At 36.6% G+C, this 24,773-nt stretch overlaps 2 protein-coding genes and 1 long non-coding RNA gene across 6 annotated transcripts; all 3 read right to left on the bottom strand.

Annotated features, from left to right (window-relative positions):
- Positions 1 to 3,730: 3,730 nt before the first annotated feature.
- Positions 3,731 to 6,075, bottom strand: LOC128318621 (uncharacterized). The gene is made up of 2 exons (XR_008302024.1): positions 4,511 to 6,075; positions 3,731 to 4,369 (listed from the first exon to the last, which is right to left on the bottom strand). It is a non-coding gene; the product is annotated as an uncharacterized LOC128318621 (long non-coding RNA).
- A 325-nt stretch (positions 6,076 to 6,400) lies between these two features.
- On the bottom strand, positions 6,401 to 10,032 carry LOC113542846 (uncharacterized). Of its 3 annotated transcripts, none has more exons than XM_034305962.2 (3): positions 9,445 to 10,032; positions 8,426 to 8,626; positions 6,401 to 8,322 (listed from the first exon to the last, which is right to left on the bottom strand). In XM_034305962.2, exons 2-3 carry the CDS (start codon positions 8,553 to 8,555, stop codon positions 7,658 to 7,660), a joined length of 795 nt encoding a protein of 264 aa, XP_034161853.1. In that variant the 5' UTR covers positions 8,556 to 8,626; positions 9,445 to 10,032; the 3' UTR covers positions 6,401 to 7,657. The 3 variants fall into 3 exon arrangements, with proteins under 3 accessions (XP_034161853.1, XP_026796440.1, XP_053091603.1); XM_026940639.3 differs by having other exon boundaries at positions 8,426 to 8,587; XM_053235628.1 differs by having other exon boundaries at positions 6,401 to 8,298; positions 8,426 to 10,032.
- A 149-nt stretch (positions 10,033 to 10,181) lies between these two features.
- On the bottom strand, positions 10,182 to 24,136 carry sh3bgrl (SH3 domain binding glutamate-rich protein like). 2 transcript variants are annotated; one of them, XM_026940525.3, is made up of 4 exons: positions 23,923 to 24,136; positions 12,843 to 13,028; positions 12,494 to 12,574; positions 10,182 to 11,190 (listed from the first exon to the last, which is right to left on the bottom strand). In XM_026940525.3, exons 1-4 carry the CDS (start codon positions 23,965 to 23,967, stop codon positions 11,155 to 11,157), a joined length of 348 nt encoding a protein of 115 aa, XP_026796326.1. In that variant the 5' UTR covers positions 23,968 to 24,136; the 3' UTR covers positions 10,182 to 11,154. The 2 variants fall into 2 exon arrangements, with proteins under 2 accessions (XP_026796326.1, XP_034161855.1); XM_034305964.2 differs by lacking the exon at positions 23,923 to 24,136 and adding an exon at positions 18,034 to 18,052.
- Between the last annotated feature and the right edge of the window lie 637 nt (positions 24,137 to 24,773).

Here is a 24,773-nt window from a genome sequence, read left to right as displayed (position 1 = left end):
CTTGAATATATAAAGAATTACATTGGCTTAAATTTAACTTGGGTATCTCTGCATTTGTGTTTTGCACCCTGTGTGAAATGTACAGTACATGCTCTGGAATGCAGGCAGCTATTAGTGTGTTGGCACAGTTTATTGATCAGAACTTTGTAGCTCCTTAGTGTTACCCTCAGACTGAAAGCAGAGAAGAAATTAGCCAGTGCATGTCAATTGCATCCCCAAAAGTCCTGGAATAGTGGACATATAATTGAGAAGTTTGTGTGTTGCCTTTGAAAACACCAAAATGATACTGTACTGGATACCAGTTAAATTTAAAAAACAAATAAAAAAATCTTGTTGCTGACATATTAACATGATTACTACTATGTAAACCATTTCATCCTGCCAGTCACAATTATTTTAAGTTTGCATAGTGCTAAAACAGTTTTTGATGGGATAACACAGTTGTAGTTCACTATATATAATGTCATAAATTCTAAAAGTTAGAATTCTGTGTTTTTGCTCTACACTTGTACAATGAAAGAAAATGTAAGTTAGTGCAAGTTTTAGCCATTTCTGATAACCAAAGATATATATACTATATGGCCAAATGTATGTGGACACCAGTTTTATTCATCTGTGTGTTTATGACTCCCAGCTGTCTATAGTGAGGCCAAAGACTCACTTAAACTGAGAAGCATGGATAATACTTCCCCTCTGATTATTAAATTATATTGTTTAGCAAATTGTTCTTTAAAGTTTGTTCTTTTCTTTAAAAAAATTGTTCTGTGATAAATTGTGTGCATACCATTAAAAAGTATTTCCAGTGTAGCTATTGCAGCAGTACTGGACACAATATTCCAAAAGAAGGTTGCTTAACACACATGAGTTTGCTATTCTTACCATTTAGCTCCACCATATAAATTTTTAATTTTGAAATTTTAAGTGGTAATTATTATTGATTAAATGTACAGTACTTATTTTAAGATGGTTGTATTTAAATTGCATTTTCATTCATTCATTCATTCATTCATTTATTCATTCATTCGTTCATTCTAAAGAGCAAAGTAAGGGTTTTAGGCATTCTGGCACTGTTGAAGTAGCCAGTGCATTCATTGCATGCATGGGTATTAACATGGGTATTAACTTCGACAAGACAGTGTTAATACCCATGTTGAGAGGTAGAGTACAGTGATCAGTTTCGGTTACTTTTCCTTTTGGATCAGGAATCTCTTCAGGTGCTTGTGACTGTCTACTCCAAGTTATACAAAGCCTATATTAAATTGCATGCTTGTGCTTATGTGATTGACCATGAATTGGTCTGTCACAGGTCTACGATCAATGTTTACACATAAAAACATTTTTAAATTAGACATGATGTGCCAATGTGAAGGTTTCCACTGCCCTCTACTGGGTAGTTTATATGTCTACAAAAAAAACACTCAGGCATCACTGTAATAAAGACAGCAAGCAGCAAATCAAACAGCCAATTTTAAAATAAGCAGATGATAAGCAGTTCAGGGTAGACGTGCAGACCATTAACAGGTTCAGTTAAAGATCCATAATTATCCAGAACAGCAGCTAGAAAGCAAACGAAGAAAAACATAAGAGACTCACCAGCCAATTTATTAGAAACACTATACTAAAACATATAATGCATGTTGCAGCAGAAGTCAAGATTTATCAGGCCAGGTGATGTTCTCACAATTTTCAAATGTCCACTTTTAGTGAGCCTGTGCCCATTGTAGCCTCAGATTCCTGTTCTTGGCTAATAGGAACAGAAACCAATGTGGTCTTCTGCTGTTGTTGCCCATCACCCTCAAGGTTCAACATGTAAATTCTGAAATGCTTTTCTGCTTTCCATAGCTTTACTGTCAGCTTGAAAAATCTGGCAATTCACCTTTGGCCTCTCGCTCATCAACAAGGCACTTTCGTTGTAGAACCGCTGGTCATTGGATGCAGAACCATGCTACCGCTCTTGACCCGTATCTGCATGATTTTATAAGTTCCGTTGCTGCCACATGATTGGCTGGCATATACAATGAATATAAAAAATCTACACACCCCTGTTAAAATGGTAGGTTTTTGTGAAATAAAACAATGACACTAAGATAAATCATGTCAGATCTTTTCCCACCTTTAATGTGCAATTGCAAAGTATACAAATAAAGTGAAAAACAATCAGAAACTATTTAGGGGAAAAAAAGAAAAATAAAAAACTTACAATAACGTAGTTGCATAAGTGTGCACACCCCTAAACTAATACTTTGTTGAAGCACCTTTTGATTTTATTACACCACTCAGTCCTTTTGGGTAAGAGTTTATCAGTGTGGCACATCTTGACTTGGCAATATTTTCCCACTTTTTGTTCCAGAACATTCTAGATCTGTCAAATTTTGAGGGCATCTCCTGTTCACAGCCTGCTTCAGGTCACCCCACAGACTTTTAGTTGGATTCAGGTCTGGACTCTGGCAAGGTCTTTCAAAAACATTCATCTTCTTTTAGTTAAGCCATTCCTTTGTTGATTTGGATGCATGCTTTGGGTCACTGAAAGGTAAAATTCCTTTTTGTCTTCAGCTTACTATCACCTGAAAGTTTTGCACTAAAATTGGCTGGTATTTGTAGATATTCATGATTCCCTCCACCTTGATAAAACCTGCAGTTCTGGCTGAAGAAAAGTAGCCCTAAAGCATGACGCTGCCACCACCATGCTTCACCGTGGGCATGGTGTTCTTTTGATGATGTCCTTTTTTTTTTGCTCCAAACATACCTTTCGGAATTATGGAATTATTATAACTTTTGGAATTGGCCTCATCAGACCATAACACATTTTGCTACATGGTTTGGGGTGATTTAGCTGGGCTTGTGAGAAAGGCCTTTTGTCTAGCCACCTGACCGCATAGCCCAGACATGTGAAAAGATGCACATGCAGAGAGTAATCAGTACTTGTGAGATATTCCTGCAGCTCCTTTAATGTTGCTGTTGGTCTCTCGGCAGCCTCCCTGGTAAGTTTTTGTCTTGTCCTTTTGTAAATTTTGTAGGGATGCTCTGTTCTTGGTAATGTCACTGTGGTGCTCCATTTTCCACTTGTTGATGATGGCCTTCACAGTGTTCCATGGTACACTAATGTATTGGATGATGGATACACTAATGTATTCCATGATCTAATATATTGGAAAAAAAAATTTGTACACCTCTCCTGATCAATTCCTTTCAACAGTGAGACTCTGTACAGGCTTTGTCAGCTCTTTGCAGACCATTGCTTCAGCAGTCAGATGAAACCAAGAAGACATCAAGAAAAACCTCCAGAAACAGCTGGTCTTTATTTGGGGTTAATCAGAATAATTTCGTTGATGACAGCTGTATGATAATTACTTTTGAGATTGAATGTGATTGGTTCATTCTGAACACAGCCACATCCCTAATTATAAAAGGATGTACATACTTATGCAACCAGGTTATTGCATAACTTTTTTATTTTTTCTATTTTTCCCTAAAATGTTTCTGATTTTCACTTAATTTTTATACATTGTAATTTCACATTGAGGGTGGGAAAAGTTCTGACATTATTTAGCTTGGGTTAGTTTTTTCATCACAGATTTTGCATAAATGAGTAGGTGTATAGATGTTCCTAATAAAAAGTGTATATTTCCAGTAATGCTGCCCCAATGATATTAATTCATAACAGGATGTCCAGAAGTAATTAAGTGTTAGCAGGTTTTAACTGGCAAGAGAAGACCATGCTATCACAACAAATGCATAACAGTTTTATTGTTTTGACATGCCATAGACACGTTTTTATGAGAGGCATTATGTGTTTTTATGTGTTTAGTTTAATGTTTTTATGAATTTTTGGCATTTTGGCAAATAACGCCTTTGCCATACATACACACACATACAAACACACACTTTCTGGCCACTTAAGAACACCTGCACATATGCTCTGTTAGCAACAACAGTGCAATGTATAAGCTCATGCAGATACAGGTCAAGCACTTTAATTAATATTCACATCAAACATCAGAATGCAGAAAACTGTGATCTCAGCGACTCTGACTGTAGCTTGGATTTTGGTGCCACATCATGAAACTGTTGATCTATCGGATCTGATTCTACATTAGGCACAAGTTCATCAGAACTAGACAGCTGAAGATTGGAAAATGTCACCTGGTCTGATGAATCTTGATTTCTGCTACAACATGCAGATGGTAGGGTATTTGGCATCAACAGTATGAATCCGTGGACATGATATTGTGCCATGTGTCAAAACACATGTTGTCCGAAAATGGTTTCATGAACATGACAGTGAGTTCAGTGTACTTCAGTGTCCTCCCTAGTCACCAGAACTAAATCCAGTAGAGCACCTTTGGGATATTGCAGAACAGGAGATTTGCTGCATGAATGTACATATGAACAAAAACAAACAAACAAATTACACAATTAAAATAGTTATGTATATGTAATATTGTCATAAGAGTTTACATACGATCAACAATATGACAAAATTATTTGCATTTTGCTGAATCATGCTTACCCTGCTGAATCTCCTTCTAGACTTTGAGACTTTTTTCTTCTTTTGTGCCTCAGTATAAGAAAATTTAAATCATTGATTGACTGAAAAGAGGTGTTTTGTCTACACAAACTGCCTGAACAGACTGACTACAGTATTGGTAGTAACAAAGAGTCTTCTCTTAGGGAAATCTTGTGTGAAGAAGACCAGAGAGAGACCGTCTGAAATTTGCAGCCTACTGTAGCCAAAAGGAAACTACTCAGCAGTGTCACTGTGGGAAGGAAGGACTACTGTGAGAGTATTTACGCCTAAGAAGTTTTCAAGAGTACAAGACTGCATACCCTATGTGGCCAAAAGTATGTGTGGACACCTGACCATCACACCCACATGAGCATGTTTAACATCTTGTTCCAAAATCCATGGGCATTAATATAGAATTGGTCTCCCTTTGCTGATATTATAACCTCCACTCTTCTGAGAAGGCTTTCTACTAGATTTTGGAGTGTGGCTATGGGGATTTGTCCATTCAGCCACAAGAGCATTAGTGAGTTTGAGAGAAGGCCTGTGTGAGGAGGCCTGGCATGCAATCTGCTTTCCAATTCATCCCAAAGGTGTTCAGTGGGGTTGAGGTCACGGTTCCGTGCAGGCCACTCAAGTACTTCCACACCAAAACCTTGGCAAACCATGTCTTTATGGCGCCCACTTTGTGAACAGGAGCATTGTCAGGCTGGAACAGGTTTTGGCCCCTTAGTGCCATTGAGAGGAAATCATAATTCCACAGCATATAAAGACAACTAAAGACAATTCTAGACAACTGTGTGCCTCCAACTTTGGGGCAACAATTAGGTGAATGCCCACATATGGGTGTTATGGTTAGGTGTCCACAAACAGTTTTTAACAGATTTTTCAGTACTTCTATATTAGACTGATTTGTGGACTGCTAGGTATGACCTCAGTTTGTCACAAAATAATAAGCTTGGATAATATAATAATTAGCTTGGATAATAATAATAATAAATTTGGAGTAATTTGAGTTACAGTACATGGTACCAAAAACATTAGCCAGGGAACATACTAATTTAGCTAGCTAGTTTGCGTAATGTTAGTAATGAACAAAGACTTGGGTGTTTTGGTATATTTTGATGGGTTTTGCTAGTGTTACATAAATATTTCATGGAGAAATTCAAAGAATAATGAAAATTAAATCAGATACTGAAATCTTACTTCTACCTGTGACAAATGTAATGTGTACATTAGTATTTTCTACCTAAGTGGACAAGAGGTGGCAGCAATGGGCTGTACATTAGAATTTGTTGTTTGCTGTACAATAGATCTTTCTGCCAAAGGAAAAGATTTTTTTAAGACCAGTAATTTCTTTGCAAAGTTTAAAATTTGAGTACTGGATTTGGGAAGATAAAAAAAAATTGTGAATACTAACTTGGCTGCATCCATTCAGGAAAGAAACTTGCATAATATAGGAAGAGGAAGACAGCTGCTGGTTAACCATATCCTGAATCAGTCTGAAAAGTTACAGCATGTGCCACTTCAGTTACACTTCCTCAGCAGAAAACCCACTGTCTGTTTGAAAAATTTTTAGTTTTTAGTTTTGTGTTACTGAAAAGTGCCTGTGACTTCATGAAACATAATGACAACAAATAATATTTTGTGACTTCTCACCATATATGTTTGTCTGCCTGAAAAAGCATACTGTTCATAAAATCTGTAAATTCACACAGGAAAAAAAGATTTTCCAAAAAAAAAAAAGTTACACCAATAGACAGTACTCTTAAAATGGTGATATAAACATAATGTGCTGACACCTATCTTGTATATTTGCTTTACTACATATATATATATATATATATATATATACATATATATAGATAGATAGATATAGATATATATGGGGTTTATTACATTCCAGAAAGATCAGAAATTTCACAGGACATGCTATCTATGAATGTACTATGAAGCTGAGACAGTGCTGCTGCTAGTCAAGCTGGTTAGGCAAGCTATGATTTTCTTTTAATAATGATGGAGAGCATTCTTTCCTATCTCCTTGTCCTGCTGGCCTTCCACATTAGGGAGGTATGCTAGTTTTCTTTTCTACTGTGTTGGCTCAAGGCCTTCTGACATATTGATTTGACTAAATCTCATTTTCCATATTGCTCTTTTCGCCGCACTGTGAGTCCTGAGAAGAAACTTTCTTTAGGTTTGCGCTGTGAGAAACTGGTAGTAGCAAATACATGGAGAAGAAGTGCGCTATCCCTCAGTAGCCATCCACATTTCTTTATTCTGTGTGTATAGGGAAAGAAATATTTACTGTGGCATACAAATATTTTTTTGTTTTATAAAAGTTATCCCAACTTCCAGTTAAAATTTGGCACAGCAATACTTTATCACTCAAGTCACCAGTGGCATAGCACGGTCAAGGCAAAATATCTACAATTTCTGCAAGCACAATTTCTGCAAGTAAGGTCATTATTTTTATCCCTGGATAGCCTGTTTATCTCTATTAACATACCATCAGGGGTGTGGCCACATAGGTGGCAGTTGGTGACAGCACCCACCCTTGAAATAAGCTCTGTCACCCCAATTGTCTCCCCAAACCTGACCACTAATCACATCTCTAAGACATCTATTACACCTGTACAATTCCTTTAGATTTAATGAATCATATTACAGTAGTCAATTACTGTTGATAAACATCTCACAAGAAGAAGATGATGTTGGTCCTTTTCTACCTCATATTCTGCATCAGGGTCATATTGAGAAGGATAATGCAGCAGCCATATTACAGAGTTTACATGGCAACCAATGAATATTAATGAACATGGGGGCTCTACATATGGATATTAATGAACAGTAGGTGGTCTAAAAGAAAACAATAAAATATTAACAATCAACTAATGAAAATTGATGAACATTTGGCAATCTGCTTGTGAATATTAATGACTAGAGGCCTGTCTCAGTGAAATAGTAAATTAATGATAAACTAATAACAAAGAAATGGTAACTGACCTATCACTTTTGCAACACTGTGTAACAACAAATCACAGTTTAAAGGAACACCACATTTTGGAAATGGGGAATACAGAAATTGAAATGATGATATTTCAACACTTTTTTCTGCCTGAAGATGCTACTAACTTACTAGTTTTTCTCTCCCACTCATAGATATTCAGAGTGCCTAGGCCTTATGGGCTCTTCTGCATTGGAAATGCGCAGTACTGGGGAGCTGAAGTTGGAGCTGGCCCGCTGACTGACGGCTCCCTGACTTTGTTTAGTCTCTGGCTCCAGACTTGAGTCCAGGTTTAGACCAAGACTGGTCTGGTGGAAGGAAGGGAGCAGGCTGCAACCTGGAGAAGATCCAGGACATGCCAGCCTCTCCTGCAAATACTGGCTATAAACTTCTTGGAGCTTCTTGTCCAGGTAACCGTTGAGCATGGAGTTAGTTGGTGGCTCCCCATTGAGCATAATGCTGCTGTCCATGACAAGGTAGCCATCATCAGGGATGTCATCCTGCTTGAGGGGGACTGATGCTGGTATGAAGTGAAGCTGCTGGGGGATAGAGTTAACCAGGTCTGAGATGTGCCATTCTTGTGGTTTTGGAGAGTGAGGATAAACCTGTTTGCTCTCCGTGATGCTATTCAGTTGCAGGTCTAAGGACAGATTGTCCAAGATAGTATTAGACTCCTCAGGTAGACTCAGGCTTACATAGGGCTTTTCATCATGATTTGAGATGTAGAGATCAGGTCTGTGGTGAGGAGCTTTGGACTTAGACAGTTTCTGCACAGGTCTGACATCTGATCCTGGCTCAAGAGATGATAGTGTGTCTGTTAAGATACGTTACAAGGAAGCATTATATGACTATATACTGTATGGGCTCTATGTTAAAATTTGGGAAATTTTCTTTGAGAGAGATACTTCAGAACTCACCTTTAACCTGTGCAAGTGTGTAGGACTCAAGAGCACAATCAGCAGGAGAGTATGATGTCCATGTAATGTCTGGAGATTGTATAGCTTCCTCTCTGTAGTTTAACATGAGTATGAAGCCCTCTCCCAGCATTTCTAATCAAACCTTTGGCTACGACAGGATCACTGTGCCACAGTAGCAAGTATATTATCATAAAGGCAAAACTGTAGTAGAAAACATGTCACATCATGTGTGTTATAGGAATGTTGCAATAATGTATGTAATATAGCTATGTACATCATTTTTTTCACACAACTCAAAAGTTCAAGGCATGTACATTATCCATATTCTACATTGTTATGGCTATTTATCAAACATGTAAATTACATATCTTGTAAGTAAAAAAGGTGTAAATAACATTTACACAGTGCATTTGATCTATTGCTTTCCATCTTAGGTGCTAATAAAGAATTACACAAAATATAAACAACCGATTGATAGATTATTAGCAGAAAACCATGTGTTGGAGTAAAAATGTTTATTACTGGAGTCTTGTCTTAATTCTAGTTGTGTTGCGATTTATTATTATTATTAATATTATTATTATTATTTTATTTTTAATAAGCTGAAATTTTACTTGAATGGCAGCTAATTTCTTTAACTTTCCAGCTGTAATAATTTCATTTGGCACTCATAATGTGTGACAAATGACTGGGCTTATTATTACCTTTTCACAGGAATAGGGTGCTTATGTGATTTAACAAAAAGGTTTGCACCATGTTAGCTGAAAAACTAACCAACAAGGTTCACTGAAAATGTAAGGTCTGTCCACCCAACTGCAGATATTTAAATTAAAAACTAGTTTCTATGATCTTAATCAGACTTCCATATTATAAAGGACGACATGTAATAATAAATAAATTCAATGGTACCGTTTCCACATTGTTGGCACCCATGAAAGTAGTATCCCTCACCCAATCCAATATAAACCAACCCATTTTAACCCCTGCACATAACAGCATTAAAAAGGCTAATTGCTTACCAGAGTAATAAAGATTTTATGAGGATATGGATTCTAGCACTGGAGGTATATCCAAAAGCAAGGTGGTGAATTGGTGGTGAAGTTCGTTGTTAGCTTTTTCTCAAAACCAAAACTGTCTTATATCCATACATGAGCTTTCTGTTCTCTGAAAGAGGAATTACTGCTTAGTTCCCAGAGATCGAACTGTGGCAAGTTACGAAACAAGCAGATCCGTTATCAGTGAGTGGAAAAAAAAAAATCTTCCAGATTTAAGTAACTTTTAAATAACTTCCAATTTTTTATTTTTTTTTTTAATTTTTTTATTTTTTTAAAGTGCAGGAATAAACAACAGGAGACCAAATTCTGAAATTTCTATAGATTATATAGATCAAATCTATAGAGAATAATGGCAGAATAGAGGAAGAAGAAAGTCAATAGAGGGAGCAAGAATAATTATGGAAGAGAATTAGTAATTACGGAAGAAATATAAATTCGTTCATTGGTTATAAAACATGTTTGTTGAGCTCATTGACAATACATTGCTTAAGACTACTTTCAAGAACTGCAGTTTTACAGTTTTACTGTATTGCATATAAACTAAGTATATCTGGACAGTTATATGCAAAACCTGCATATAAACACAGTTTTGCTAGTAGTTTTTGGCTACCCATACTTTCTCTGCAAATGAGAACCTTTGTCAAGGCTTTTTTATTTATTTGTAATGTACTTTTTTTAAAGAAATAAACCAAAAAGAAATATTTTAATTAAAACAATGCTTTATTGTCCTGCCCCCTTCAATAGTTCGTCAAAAATTTTTGGCATATTTTCTATTTGCTCATAAAATAGAAAAAAATGTACACTATTAAGACACTCTGAAGAATGAGTTAAAGGTACACTAAGTAATACTTATGCTGAACAATATATAATTACAATGATTATAGTTCGTATTGGGACCTCACATTTAACAAATGGTGCACAAAATTATTATCTTAAATGACATACATCCTGACATACTGAGATATCTTAACTGAACTGACTCCTGATTTTAAGGAAGCTACCAAGAAATTACTAATCCGATACAAGAAATGAAACTAAAGCCAACATTGAATTTTTATATCGTTATACTTAGTGTACCTTTTAAGGTCACCAAAAGCTCAAACACTGAAAGACAAAACAGCATCTTTTGACACAAATTAGCCAGCTTAAAGCTAAAACACTAGTGACTAGACTTTATGCTAACTAGAACAAATGTTTACTACCTACTGTAGCCCTTTAACTTTATTTAACAGGGAATTTTTTTTTTTTAATTCAAACATGAATTTACAGTAATCATTTTGATGAATTCTAAGTGCAATCTGTGTTAAAATGCAGGCACTAATCAATCACTGGTTATGGCACATCATAAATGAATACCACCATACAAATGTATACAACGAAACAGACAGAATTCTTTTTCAACTTCACAAACAGGAGGATGGCAGGAAAGTAATTCTGGCAACTAGTAAAGAGCAAGTAATCCACAGTTGTAAGACCTTCTCACAGTCTGTAAGACATAGGAGCAGGTAGGACCAGAAAGGCCTTATCTAATTTGACGGGGAGATTGATAAGTAATATGAAGGTATAAAATTATAGGATTGAAAGCACATAACGGATTGTTGCGTCTGGATAGTTTAGAAACAAAGCAGTGGAGTCTAGTTGCAGCCTAGGAGATAGCAGGTAACTGAAGGTGGACTACTGCTGCTCTTTTTTGGCTAGAGCCTCTGCTTCCTGAAAAGAAGTAAATACAGTATTTTAGCTTGACAAAGCAATGAGAAACTAAAGATTTACTAAGTTTTACCCCTAACATTGGCATTGCAGACAGACAAATTGCAGCATCTCCAAATGATTTCATATACAGTCAGCTCCACAATTACTGGCACCCTTCAAGACAACGGCAAACAATGGATGTATAAAATAAACATTACTGAAAATGATTCAAATTTCCCACTTAAGCAACAGTACAAAGTATTTAGTTTCTCACAACTTCTTTTGTAAAAAAAAAAATATAGAATTAAAACTCAAAAACATTTTCAGTATATTCCTTTCACAAATCACTCGCATAAAGTAGAAACTGCAGTGCACTTACAGTATATACTGAGTTTTTACAGTAACCACAGGGTTCTTATCAGCACCACTACAATATTCATAGCATTAAAATAAAACTATACAGCATCTCCATATGTTCATTCGTTGCATGTGTGTTTTTGCCAATGTTTATAATGTGTGCCAATACTGCTGTAGCCTGTAGGTACATGTTTTGAGATGCACATGTATCATTTATGACTATAAGTGAATTGGAAACAAAATCGGTTTTATTAGGCAAGTACAAGGTAAACAGTGAATTTCCAGTGGGCTGTTACTAATACATTACTAGTACATTATTAAAGTCAGGATAATCTTTTTTTTTTTTTTTTTTTTTTTTTTTTATTTATAGAAGCTGAGTTGATGCTGACAGTAACATCTAGCTGTGGAAATATCAAAATCAAACTATAAAATATCAAGTAAAAAAATATCCTGTTGTTTCAAAAGTTTTAAGTCATTAACAAGCTATTTCATGGTGGCTTATGAGGGAGAATGCCAAATAAAATGTGTATATTCCGATCCACCCAGTTCAGTTCCTCAGAAGTCTGCTAGGGGAGGCTATAGTATTAAAACAGAGCTTTATTTGTGAAAACTATTCATCTGGCTCCAGATTATGGCACTGACTTTAGATTAGTTGTTATCAGAGGGGAGAGTGAGCTGGACATTTGGAATGAAGCCAGTGATTCTAGACCCACTCAAGCATACTGCTGGCCTTTAGCAGGGGCAGCTTAATTAACGCTGGGGCTGCCGGGAATTGACAGAGCCATTACTCTGCAGGGTTGCACCCGGCTTGCCAAATCCAATAGGGTGGCAAGATTCTGTGCCGTTATTGTTATTTGCTTGAGTCGCATTCCATTGAGCGGGGTTTGTTAATAATATGCAAGGTGGGAATAAAGAGCCCTTTTATAGGTTCTGTTCATATAATTCATATTCAGCCCAAAATGCATACCTTAGAACCTGGGGGAGCAGTCAAGCCTAAAAAAGCATACACAGCGTTCTCTTCTCGTGCATCAAAGAAGGCCTCATAGTTCTGTGGGAAGGGAGAAATTTCATTTTACATGAAAGCATGAGTCACAGAATCAAGAATCTGTTCAAGAATAAGGCAAAGAAAATAGAGCTGGGCAAAATCAACATGTATTATTAATTACTTTTTGCTGAGGCACAGACAACCCCATTAGTTGATTTAAATTGTGTAGGTGTGAATAGGTGTGTGGGTGTATATGAAGCCAAGAGCAAGCCCTCTTCTCCAATTTCATACTGATTAAGACACTGAAACAGCAAGTAGAAATAGGACTAACCCCACAGTATCTCTCCTCATTGAAAATCTGAGGTGGGAGAGGGTTCCCTGTGGCTGGTCGGGAATCTGCTGGTACATTTTCCCGCATCCATTTCCTGTTCTCTTCATTGGCTGCAATGTCACATTCCTCAAACTCAATCTTATTGGCTGCCAGGAACCCCATGACATCCTGCTGCTGTTTCTTGATCTAATAGGAAAGATAGGGAATGAAGATTAGGCCAGTGCCCTTAGGATAAGTGACTGACCTCCGTGCTGTTGTACTCAAAACAAGACGTTCCTTTGTTAAAAATACACAGAGAAAAATAGTTTTTGTTACTCACTTCCTCTAACATCTCTGCCAAAATGTTAAAAATATCTTTGTGAAACTAAAGACTGTACATTTGAGGGTAGATATTTAGTATATATAAATATAGTATATCTGTAACCAAAACCCAACTACAGTGACATGCTAAAAATCACAATGCCCTTCCAATTAGAATTGTGTGGACATGTCAGATTTCATAATGATTGACAGGCAATGTAAACATTATAACAACATTGCCTGTAAAGAGGAATGAAAGCATGTCTGCAATGCTTTTGTTTTCACATAGGCTTTGTGAATTTGTACATTTTTCTAGGGGGAAAATGTGCTTTGTGCACGTTTGCTGCTCTGCCGTTTCGGCGTCCAGCTGGTTATAATGCTACACTGATTAATATAGGATTGTACTGGAATCAGTGCATTGTGTCAACCTCTGGTTTAAAGTCAGCTTTTTTGCATTTAACTGCCTACTATCACAGTGATGACAACGCAGTGACTACAGGCTAGCTACCCAGAGGCATACATTTTACAGTGTGTGTATAGACCTCTAGGGTTACTGCTGATTATTGTGACTCTCATCACAGTACAGTTACTCTTCTAATTTCCTTTCATATTTCCTGCCATTAAACTAAAAAGTATAACTCTGATCCTGAGCATGTGTAAACTAAAGCACTTGTTATAGTTGTGTATACTGGGGTTTTGATCACAGGCTCAGGATCAGAGGCTGTGTCATTTCCATGTCTGTGGATGATGTAGTTGGTATAAGCATATCTGTAATTCTGGTTTGTACAAAGAATTACCTGAAGTCACCTATTTCAAATAAATTTCACCCACTTTAAACTGAGATATGATTTAAATAAAGAAGAGAAAACTTTATTTAAAAAAACATTTAAATAAAGAGGAAAAAATTCAGTACTCTAACAACTGAAAAAGACCATCATCTTTAATTTGCAGGTGATGTTAAGTTCATGACAGACACTACAGTTGTAGTAAAATACTAATCATGAATATAAGTCGGAAAGGTGTGTACGTGCAGACATGCTGTAAAATAAGCATCTTTATTACAAGGCAAAGTATGTATAAAATATTTTTACATCTTACCTTAAATTCTGAGGTAGTGTAGAAAAATCAGTGCTTTAGTTGTCTGATTTTGAGCCAATTCAAATACCTAATGCACATACAGTTCCCTCAAAAGTACTGGAATGGCAAGGCCAATTATTTTGTTTTTGCTGTATGCTGAAGACATGGGTTTGAGATCAAAAGAAGAATATGAGATGGTAGATCAGAATTTCAGCTTTACATCTAGATGTATTAAACAACCTAGGACATGGAACCTTTCGTCTGAGCCCACCCTTTCTTCTGATTGACAAGTGTTACCTGTTGCCCAGGTGTACCCTGGTAGATTGATTGTTTAAACAATTAATAGCTCTGAATGTCTATTTTTGGTTTCAGCCCTGGGTTTTGCCTATGAAGACTGCATTTGTTGTTAAAAAAGGATAAATCAACATGAAGACCAGAGAGCTGTCTACGGGAGAAAAGCAAGCCATTTAAAGCTGTGAAAAGAGGGAAAATTGAGATCAGAGCCCCAGCACAAGCACTGGGCATAGCCAATACAACAATTTGGAATGTTCTGAAAAAGAAAGAAACTACTGAAACAGGTCAGCCAAGGAAAACAGCAGCAGTTGATAAAGTTTGAGAGCTGTGAAGAAAAACCCAGAAGCAACAGTCAGTGTCATCAACAACAAGCTCCACAGGGCAGGGGTGAAGGTATCACAATCCACCATTTGAAGAAGACTTTGAGAGCAGAAATATAGAGGCCATACCACAAGATGCGAACCACTCATCAGCAGTAAGAATCAGAAGGCCAGATTGGAATTCACAAAGAAATACAGAGATGAGCCACAAAAGTTTTGGAACCAAGATTAACCTATACAAAAGTGATGTAAAGGCCAAAGTGTGGACAAAGAAAGAATCTGCTCATGATCCAAAACATACATTGTTCATCGGTCAAGCACGGTGGAGGTTAGTATCATGGATCACCAGACCTTATCCCAATTGACCATTCATTTCACCTCCTGAAGACAAAAACCCCCAAAACAAACAACAACTAAAAGAAGCTGCCATACAAGCCTAGAAAAGCATAACAAAAGAATGCAACAGTTTGATAATGTCACTGGGTCGCTGGCTTGATGCAGTTAGTGCAAGCAAGAGATATGCAACCAAATATTCAGTGTTATTTACTTTAATCCTATCTGTTCCTATATTTCTGCTCACCTAGAACTTCACCATGTTCTAAGTTATTTAACACATCTAGATGTAAATATCAGGAAATGAAAGCTGAAATTCTGATCTGTTGTCTCATATTCATATGCTTTTGATCTCAAACCCAAATGTCTTCAATGTTTAGCAAATAAATAAATAAATAAATAAAAAGAATTGGCCTTGCCAATAAAATGGGAGCAGACCGTATACAATGTATATGATGTTTTAAAAAAATGCTTAAACATCTCTCTGCTGTGCAAAGTTAGAAGGAATCAGCACTGTTAAGTGAAAATAGGAATGTACTGATGTGATACTCTTATCATGTTGGCCATAAAGCTAGAAAGATCGCTACTGGTTTTTTCAATTTACATATTTTTTTCTGATCCAATCCACTTATGTACTTGTGCCTTGAACATGTGAACACAGGGCTGTCTTGAAGCTGCTGCTATAATCATTTTTGTATTTCACATAACTTGGCATCAAAAGCTTACAGAGCAGTTTTCCCCACACAGAAGTGATACTTAGGAGGGACACCCAGATCTATTGAAGAGCGTACACGTATATATAGTAGCATAGAAAATTGCATTTTATTTAATAATCTGTTCCAAGAAAACAATATACCCTGTTTCTGACACAGAGAGAGAGAGAGAGAGACAGACAGAGAGAGAGAGAGAGAGAGAGACAGAGAGAGAGAGAGAGTAATTAAAGTTTAAGTATTCCTATTAATGAGGCTGGCTGCTAGATAGTAAATTTTATTGATATAGAAATTTAAAAAAAATAAGCTGGATTACTAGTCAGCTTTTGCAAGTTCACAGTTCAATTATAGTATGCCAGAAAAGCTACTAAAATTAGCATGTTCTTTGCAGAAACATATGCGTAGCGTATGTTGTTGACCATCCATGACTAACAAAGAAAACAGTTCCCTGGAATGCTTATAAAAGAGCAACATGGACTGATCTACTGAACTGATGTGTTAAAAAAAATAGCAATCTAGACAGCATTTACATCTCTAGGTTGCATTTATTGGGAGCATTAAATGTCCTCCTCCCCATGTAATCACTTAGTATAAACTACTTTAATAGATACACATGCTAATGTGTACACATGTTGCCAATAATACACTATATGGCCAAAAGTATGTGGACACCTGACCATCATACCCATATGTGGACCTTCCCCAAACTGTTGCCACAAAGTTGGAAGTACACGGTTGCCTAAAACATATTTGTCTGCTGTAGAATTAAGATTTTCCCTCATTGGCACTAAGGGGCCCAAACTTGCATGACAATGGCCCTGTGCACCATGAAACCATGAAGGCATGGTTTGCTGAGGCTGGTGTGGAAGAACTCGAGTGGCCTACACAGAGTCCTGACCTCATTGAACAAGTTTGGGATGAACTGGAATGGTGATTGCATGCCAGGACTTCTCCCCTGACATCACTACCTGACCTCACTAATGCTCTTGTGGCTAAATGGGCAAATCCCCACAGCCATGCTCCAAAATTTAGTAGAAAGCCTTCTCAGAAGAGTGGAGGTTGTTATAACAGCAAAGGGGGACCAACTCCATATTAATGCCCAAGCACATATGGGAGTGATGGTCAGGTGTCCATATACTTTTGGCTATACAGTGTATGCACCAATTAACTGGTTCCTTTGGACAACATCATGACCATCAGATACAGCAATCACCAGGCCAGAAGGAGGTCAGATGGTGCACTTCACCTTGTTCAAAAACTGTGCAGGTGGGCTCACCCATAGTTAACCTTAATGAGAGCAACACACTTGCTGGGACGGCTCAGTGGTGCAATACAAGTAATGTTAAGACATGAATGTACTTTGTTAACATTACTTATGGTTTATTAATGTTAACCAATGCAGTAAATACTGTTAAGTAACAGAACCTTACTGTAAAATGTTATGGGTGGGAAAAAGCAAGACTGAACTCTTACACATACTGCAATAAGTATAAATAATTTGGGGATCATTGTTAACTTTTTCCACATTCTTTTTCACTTTTTTCGCATTATATAAATCTACACAGAATAGCCCATAACAATGAGGTGTGGAGAAAAAAAATCAATATAGATTTTGCTAAATTATTTACAAATAAACAATGTAAATTTTGTGACTGCATCCCCAATGCTGTGAGACCTCTAAATTAATTACATGAATAGTTGAATGGAGTCCACCTGTATGTTGTGTGATCTCATTATAAACACACCTGTACCTGAAAGGCTCCAGAGTTTGTTAGAAAACATAACTAAACAAACAGCATCATGAAGACCAAGGAGCTATCAAAACAGGTTTGGGACAAAGTTCTGGAACAGTATCAATCAGGGTTTGGTTACAAAATTATCCCGAACATCCTACGCAGCACCCATCAAATCAATTATTAAAAAAATGTAAAGCATATGGCACAACCATGACTTTGCCAAGAGGAGGCTGTCCAACAAAAGTCACTGACCTGGTAAGGAGGGTATTCATTTTTTTGCACCTTCAAGTGTTAGACATATTGTGTAAATGAAATAGTAAAAATCCCAATTATGTCCATTTAAAAGTTGTAACACTACAAAATATGGAAAATGCAAAACATGCATGCATACATACACACATACACTCATACAAACAATAACCTGATCAGTTTAATGTGGCTGACAGGATTTAAGGCACAGCAAAAGCAGCTCTGATGAGAAGTGGAGAAGAATGACCCTAGAAGGGGAGACGGAAACGACCAGATCTTTTGGGACTAGGCTAAGGGAGGAGGGAGTCAGTTAAACACAAACCAAATAAGGTCTGCTGTGGGGAGGTTAGCAATAGCCTGCTTCTAAATAACTGAACGCCACCAGACAGACAGACATGTAGTGTGATAAGCAGGACATCAGCATTCAGTGAGGTTCAACCATTTGAACAATAATCTATAGGAATGGGGTTCATAAGTCTGTTAGCAAGCAGCTGTTTCAATATGCAGATACAGTATATAAGTATCACAACACATACTGAGTTTGTGCCAGAGTTTTCTGGCACAAAAAAAAGATAAATTTGTTACAAATCTGCTACTTCAAACTGACAAATGCAAAGCCTATTTGCCTATGCAAAAGCATGTCATGTCATGAGATAGAGAGCACTCAGGAAACACCAAACGACAGCAGTGTTGCTCCTTGGATGGTTATGGAATGTCTGGAAATGAGTTGCAGCATGAACTCAGCAGTTGTTGTGCAAGCTCAAGCTCTCCTGAGAGAGTGTAAGAGGATAGCAGCCTTCCCCTTCAGTTTGGGCTTTGGGTGCAACCACTCACAAAATAACCCATTTTACTGATGCCACGGTGAATCAAATTTCACAGGAAGAAGACCCAAATGTCATTTCACCTTTCTGATTATAGTACTTGAAATCAGCCCAGTGCAAACTATGAGCTGTTTTAACATGTCTCCTTGTCCATATTTCCTCTTGTGCAAGAGTAGCAATAAACAAACTCCATAACTTTCCTTTCATTTTTTACAGCATACTGGAAGTCAAGTGAGATGATGGCCCACATCTACTAAGCATAAAAATGTAAACAATACCTAAAAAAAACATGCAATATTAAAATGCAATCCTTATCTGTTGCAGATGTCAATTCAGCACTATTCAGACACTGCCAGAGCATTAAGTTCTACTAAACCAAGAGGGCCATTTAAAAATCCCCTAATCTTACGATGTTAATGATTGATTAGTGCCATGATTGCTCCCATAGAACTTTGTTTTGTCTGTTTATTACTGTAACCATCTTCCATATCATATAAGATAACAGAAAGCATTTTGACATGGTTTAATTTCACTATTGTCTCTGACTGAGACTCTTAAACTGCCTTTGTCATCTGTTCAACTGTTAAAGCTACAGGAATTAAAAAAATGGACTAATATCAATAAAGCCTCTGTAATGGCCTGCAGAATTGACCCTCTGTACTATTAAGTCTCTATATCAATAGAAGGACAGAAAGACTAAATCATTTTGAATTAGATGGGAATTTTCTGAACAATCTGTTGGTAATTTGAGTGAATACATGTTGCCTTAGTCATATACCTGCAGTATTTAGTGCTGGCTGGTTTAATAGTACCCACAGTTATATGGCCTGGCTAAAAGAATGTTAGGAAAGAGAATTCCAAAGATCCTACCTGATCCCACACCAAACTGATAGTAATTCTAATAAATAATTCTGTAATAATGAAAATAATTATGTAACTTTGCCTATGAGTTGGTTCCTATCAAAATCATTAAGAATCGTGGAAGCATGGAACAGTAAATAAATGATAAACTGTAAAATTTCAGCAGAAATAACAGTAATCGAATCAAAAAAAGAAGACTAATATGACATTGATATATAAATGAGAAAACGGCCACCATTTAAATAAACATTTAATAAGAGTCTAGCGCAAATATATTGCAAATATTGTGCCGCGTGAACAGTCCTAGTTGCAATCATCACAAGTCATTGCAAACTTGACTTAATTTAACAATATGGCTTCCACTTTGAACTCAAGATATTATTCTCTATTTTGATTTGATGAATTAAAATGATGCAAAAACAAATTTCAGTTAATTTGATGTTCTCTTCAAATAAAAAAAAAAGAAAGAAAAGAAAAAATGCACAGAAGGATAAGCTGACCAAGTGTAGTTCACAATTGTATCTATATAAAATTTGGCCCTTGAGATAAAAAATTTAGTACGGTATTATACATTCTGAAATGCAGCCTAAGCATTTGTAATTTGCGATTTCTCAGTAGTACTATGAGTAGTGTTATGAGAATAAAAAAAACTGTATTATGCACATCGATGTGACTGACACAGTTAATGAGTACCGGATGAAAGAGTAAACCCTCTCAACAAGGGCTTGTGTTTTAGCTACCGTCAGCCAGTTACCTGCCACTATAAGTGCCTAATCAATCTGCAATGCCTATGCACAAACCAAATAGTGTTAGCACACTAGCTAATAACAAAGTTTAACAGAGTTTGAAATACAAACTGTTATACATCTCGTATAACAAAATTTTCTCCCATTAGTCACTACCGAGTCACTATCATGAGTATGTTAGCTTGATTAGGTTACAAATACAGACTGCATAATGAGGATTCACTGACAATCAAATATCATTCACTAGCTTTCCATCAAATTCTAGAACAAATACATGCCTTGCCTGTTCCACTTATAGTGTAGTATTGGACTATTTCACTCTCTCACTCCTATTTCTTTTGTACACACTAGAGCTTTAAGTCGCAGTCACAATAAAAATTTTCTAATTGCATCTTGAGAAATACAACTTTGACCACGGTAGACCTGGAAAATTGCAGCTGCAGTTAATTCTCTGTAGCTAATTCTCACTATGCTTTTGATTTCAAATATACTGTGCTGAAGCCCATTCTTTCCTATAGACTGACTCCTTGTCCACAAAAAGATTCACCAAAGCTGTTGACTACATAGTAATTCAAGCAATTCCACTGGTCAGTGGATAAAGACAAAGTCAAGAGGTTTACAATCCTGTTAATCCACAATTAACATTTGTATGTGACAATATTCTGCAAATTTTAAGGATTTTCAGGACGTTGACAAAATAAAATGCAAACTGTTATTCAGTTTCATCAGCGGCAGTTAAGCAAACACAGCACAACACAATGATATAATCAAGAGAGTGTTAGCCAAACAGTATTTTTGCAATATATGTGAAATATTTGAAGTTTTTTTCCTGGCACTCCCTTTAACTTTTTTATGTCCAAATTAATAGTTTCATCCATAACACAGCAATGCTCTCAGGAGAGCCAGGATTTTTAAGAGTGTTCCTAGGAACTCATCATCATGTCGTATAGTGTGGTGAGCACAGTACAGACCTTAGAACTAAGTTTTATACCAAACTACTGTTTAAAAGTATAACAAACTAAAGTCAAACACTCATATGCTAGTATAATCAAGCTGAACTTGACTAAAGTAAGAAGTGCATTCTTACTGTATATTACTGTATATTTTCCAGTACAATATTCAATCCACAGACAACTTCTTCATTTCAGTGGCATAAAATGGTCCATTTAGATAAAGATAACAAACACCTTTGTTATTCCTCATTTACATTACATTCATTTGTTTACTGATCAGAACAGTTCCTCTTCCTTTAACTGTCCCTAACTGAAGATCATTATATTCAAACAACTTTATTAATGCGTATCTATGCAGGAATGAAGGTCAGATCAGCCTTGCTTTTAAGATTGCCTGACCTGCTTTAGTATAAAATAATTATGTTACATTATACACAACTCAGTTTAGAGTTGACTTGTGTAAAAAATGTGCACTGGCTTATTACATATAAGACACTCTCTGTTCTGTTGCATGGTCTGTGGAATTATAATGCAGATTTTTAAACCTTGTGTTGGTTATATTTCTTATAGTTGTTATATTCTGTTATATTAGTGCATAAAGTTGCTAAACTGGTAATCTGCCTAAAAGTCTGTAGTAGAATCCTCTCCATTTGGTGTCCTTAAAACCCAAGAGAAGTAGTAAGAATTTCTTTTTTGAAGAAAGAGAAGAAAATCCCCTAAACGTACGAATTAATTATGAAGAAATTTCTTCAATTTCTTTGCTGATTTGGCATGCAGTTTTCGCTATTATACAGAGTAATTTAAACAGCTTGCTAACTTGCTAATTAGCTAACAAAAAGTAGGCTATGTCAGTTGTCAAATAGATGGCTAGTAAAATTTGCCTAAAAGCAAATGCACTGAGAACTGGATCATTTCAATTTTGTGTTATCCTGAGCAAATTTCTGTTAAATTTTCCTTTTACATATGCCTCACACAGCAGAATTAGAAACAGTTCTTTGCTTACATTTATTTTTGTATTTGTGTCTTAGTATTTCTGGTTTAGTCATGGCTACCAAAATATAAGTAGCCAATACTAACATCAAACTAGCTGACAGGCTCGTCATGTACAGTTAACACAAATGTGATATGTTTAATTCAAATCATGGTGAGCCTGAACACCAACGAAAGCTTATAAATTGAAAGGAGCAAAGTTTTAAATAATGTAACCACTCTGAAACTGAAACACAAAACCCTGGTTCTACAGATGAAGCTTGTCTGTAATTAATAACTCCATTTTGGAGTACTGTTGTTAGTATTTCCATGAGGTAATTGGTGGGTACACACACAAAAACACTGGCAGGCCAACTTCAACTCCAGATCCATCCTAACGCTACACGATTGATTCCATTTAACTGCAACACTTTATCGTGAGTGAGTGTTTGTTCTGGGGTAGCTAGTGCTGTTATTGCATGGTATACATGAGACTTATGAGTAAAGGCCCCAATATGAGAACTGATGCACAATGCATAATGGATCGCATCATATATCTCAGTATCAAGTACGTTTTAAATCCAATTCTTAACCAAATGCTTATTTTAGTAGCACACTTGACAATTAATAAGTATGTTACAATGAGGGATATAAGTTTGTGTATGTTTTAAAATACAGATTTTCTGAAGAAATTTCTGAAGTGGTTCTCATACAGGTTCTTTACCTGAGAAACCATTAAACCTTTTTTTTTTGTACTCTTCACACTGCATCCTTTTTATAGAACATTACAATATCCAGAAATGATTTGAAAAACAAATCAGATGAAGCCTGCAAGGGTCAAATTTCATCCAATCTATTCACCCATGGCCTGATCACCATGTGTTGACATTGGCCCTCACAAAACTCCCATTTGGTCAACTCTAGAAGGTGTGTCTTAATGTTACATAACTTCAATCCTTGGAGCTTAACTCAGCTAGTTAACTGACCAAATTAGGAGGAGCTAGCTAAACTCATCACATCTGAAGCCTGGGGTAGCAGGTCACTGTGGTGTATCAGTGTGTATAACAGCTCATGCAACTTTCCATGCGTTTATTATTTTAAGCATTTAACATTTGGAAATCTCCCTATGCCAAACATCCTCTTTATCGCTATTGTAACATGCCATCATTTTGTGATCTTAGATGACAATCTTGAGCACGTTGAAAGGATAAGAAAGCAGTTGTATCACTGCATAAAAGCCAGTACAACGCCTTATTCAAAGCAACACACCAGCTTCATTGCCATTACAGCATATAACCTGATACATACCCACTGACAGATCAGGAAGTGGCTGCATCACTATGTGCAAAATATCTCTTCAATGCCATATATAGAGCTAGTTATCTCTCGACTTCCTGTACTGTTTTAAAAAAGAAAATTAGCCTGACCTAGGCATTTTTAACAGCATCCTGGTCTGCGTCTCATCTTTGCAAAATTTTATACGCACGCTTTACGGTGAATGAAGGAAAAACTGTAAATATTTGCTAAAGAAATTAGCCAGTCTGTACAGCTGTAGGCTCCTGGAAAGATTTTCAGATTTGGAGCTGCAACCTGATCTCATGCATTGATGCTAGCTGCTGGTTCACATGCACAGCTTTCAAATGTTTTTAGAAAAGGATCAAGTTCCTTCTATCAATCATTGGCATCATGAATACACGACTTTGAAGCTTACTGAGGTTGATCCGGATGACGACGCGATGTAAACTTTGATCACCATCGTGCTCGAGATTCCTCGCGACGTGGAAAAACAGAGATAGCGTTGGAGGCTGCTAAAATGTGACGGCGTGTGTCCTTTCCTCCTCAAAACTGTAGCCTAGTGTTCTCGCCGACGGAAGAGTATGCAAGTCTGGGCTTAGCTTCTCGACAGACTTCCCAACTTCCCCGCCCCTCTCTCTCTCTCTCTTCCCCTCTCTTTCTCTCTCTCCCACACACACCCCACCCCTTGTCTGCTAACAACGCCGGAACAATACACTGCTAACGTGTGCAAAACAGTACAAAACAGGCTATAATATACCTACAAATTACTCCAGTCTTTATAGCACATATATAATCTGGATTACATGCTTTAGATATTTAAATATGACTGACTGGTTCACACTCTAAACAAACAAATAAATAAATAAACAAATATAAATAAAGAGCTCCCACGTTCAAATGTGTTTTGAGTTAACTGCATAGCTAAAGTATGAGCCACATGCTCATTTCCTCTTTTTTTTTTTTTTAATTTTTTTAAAAATATTAATCAAATGGTACATTGGTTGATTTCCCCTTTTATTTAGCTGATAAGCTGGTGTATACTGTGTACCACAGGTTCCCATCCCTGGTCCTGGAGTTCCCCTTGTCCTGCACATTTTAGTGATTGTTGAGTGATGCTCCCAACACACATAATTCAATTAATCGGCCAATTTAACAGCTCTTCCTTGAGTTTAACATTGTATGTTACAACATTAAAATGTACAAGACAAGGGGTACTTTACAACCAGTGTTTGGAACCTGTGTCTTTCAGTAACTGAGCAATGTAAT

This window comes from Pangasianodon hypophthalmus, chromosome 7, assembly GCF_027358585.1.
Source record: "Pangasianodon hypophthalmus isolate fPanHyp1 chromosome 7, fPanHyp1.pri, whole genome shotgun sequence".
NCBI lineage: Eukaryota > Metazoa > Chordata > Actinopteri > Siluriformes > Pangasiidae > Pangasianodon > Pangasianodon hypophthalmus.
This window is presented reverse-complemented; position numbering and strand designations above follow the sequence as displayed.

Excerpts from the sequence above, each read along its gene's own strand:
- LOC113542846 (XM_034305962.2), bottom strand. The coding sequence starts at position 8,555 with ATGCTGGGAGAGGGCTTCATACTCATGTTAAACTACAGAGAGGAAGCT. Across the intron at positions 8,323-8,425 it reads CACACTTGCACAGGTTAAAG|ACACACTATCATCTCTTGAG; the intron begins GTGAGTTCTGAA and ends GTATCTTAACAG.
- sh3bgrl (XM_026940525.3), bottom strand. The coding sequence starts at position 23,967 with ATGGTGATCAAAGTTTACATCGCGTCGTCATCCGGATCAACCTCA. Across the intron at positions 12,575-12,842 it reads ATGAGGAGAGATACTGTGGG|AACTATGAGGCCTTCTTTGA; the intron begins GTTAGTCCTATT and ends CCCTTCCCACAG. Across the intron at positions 11,191-12,493 it reads CTGCTCCCCCAGGTTCTAAG|GAAGCAGAGGCTCTAGCCAA; the intron begins GTATGCATTTTG and ends ACTTCTTTTCAG.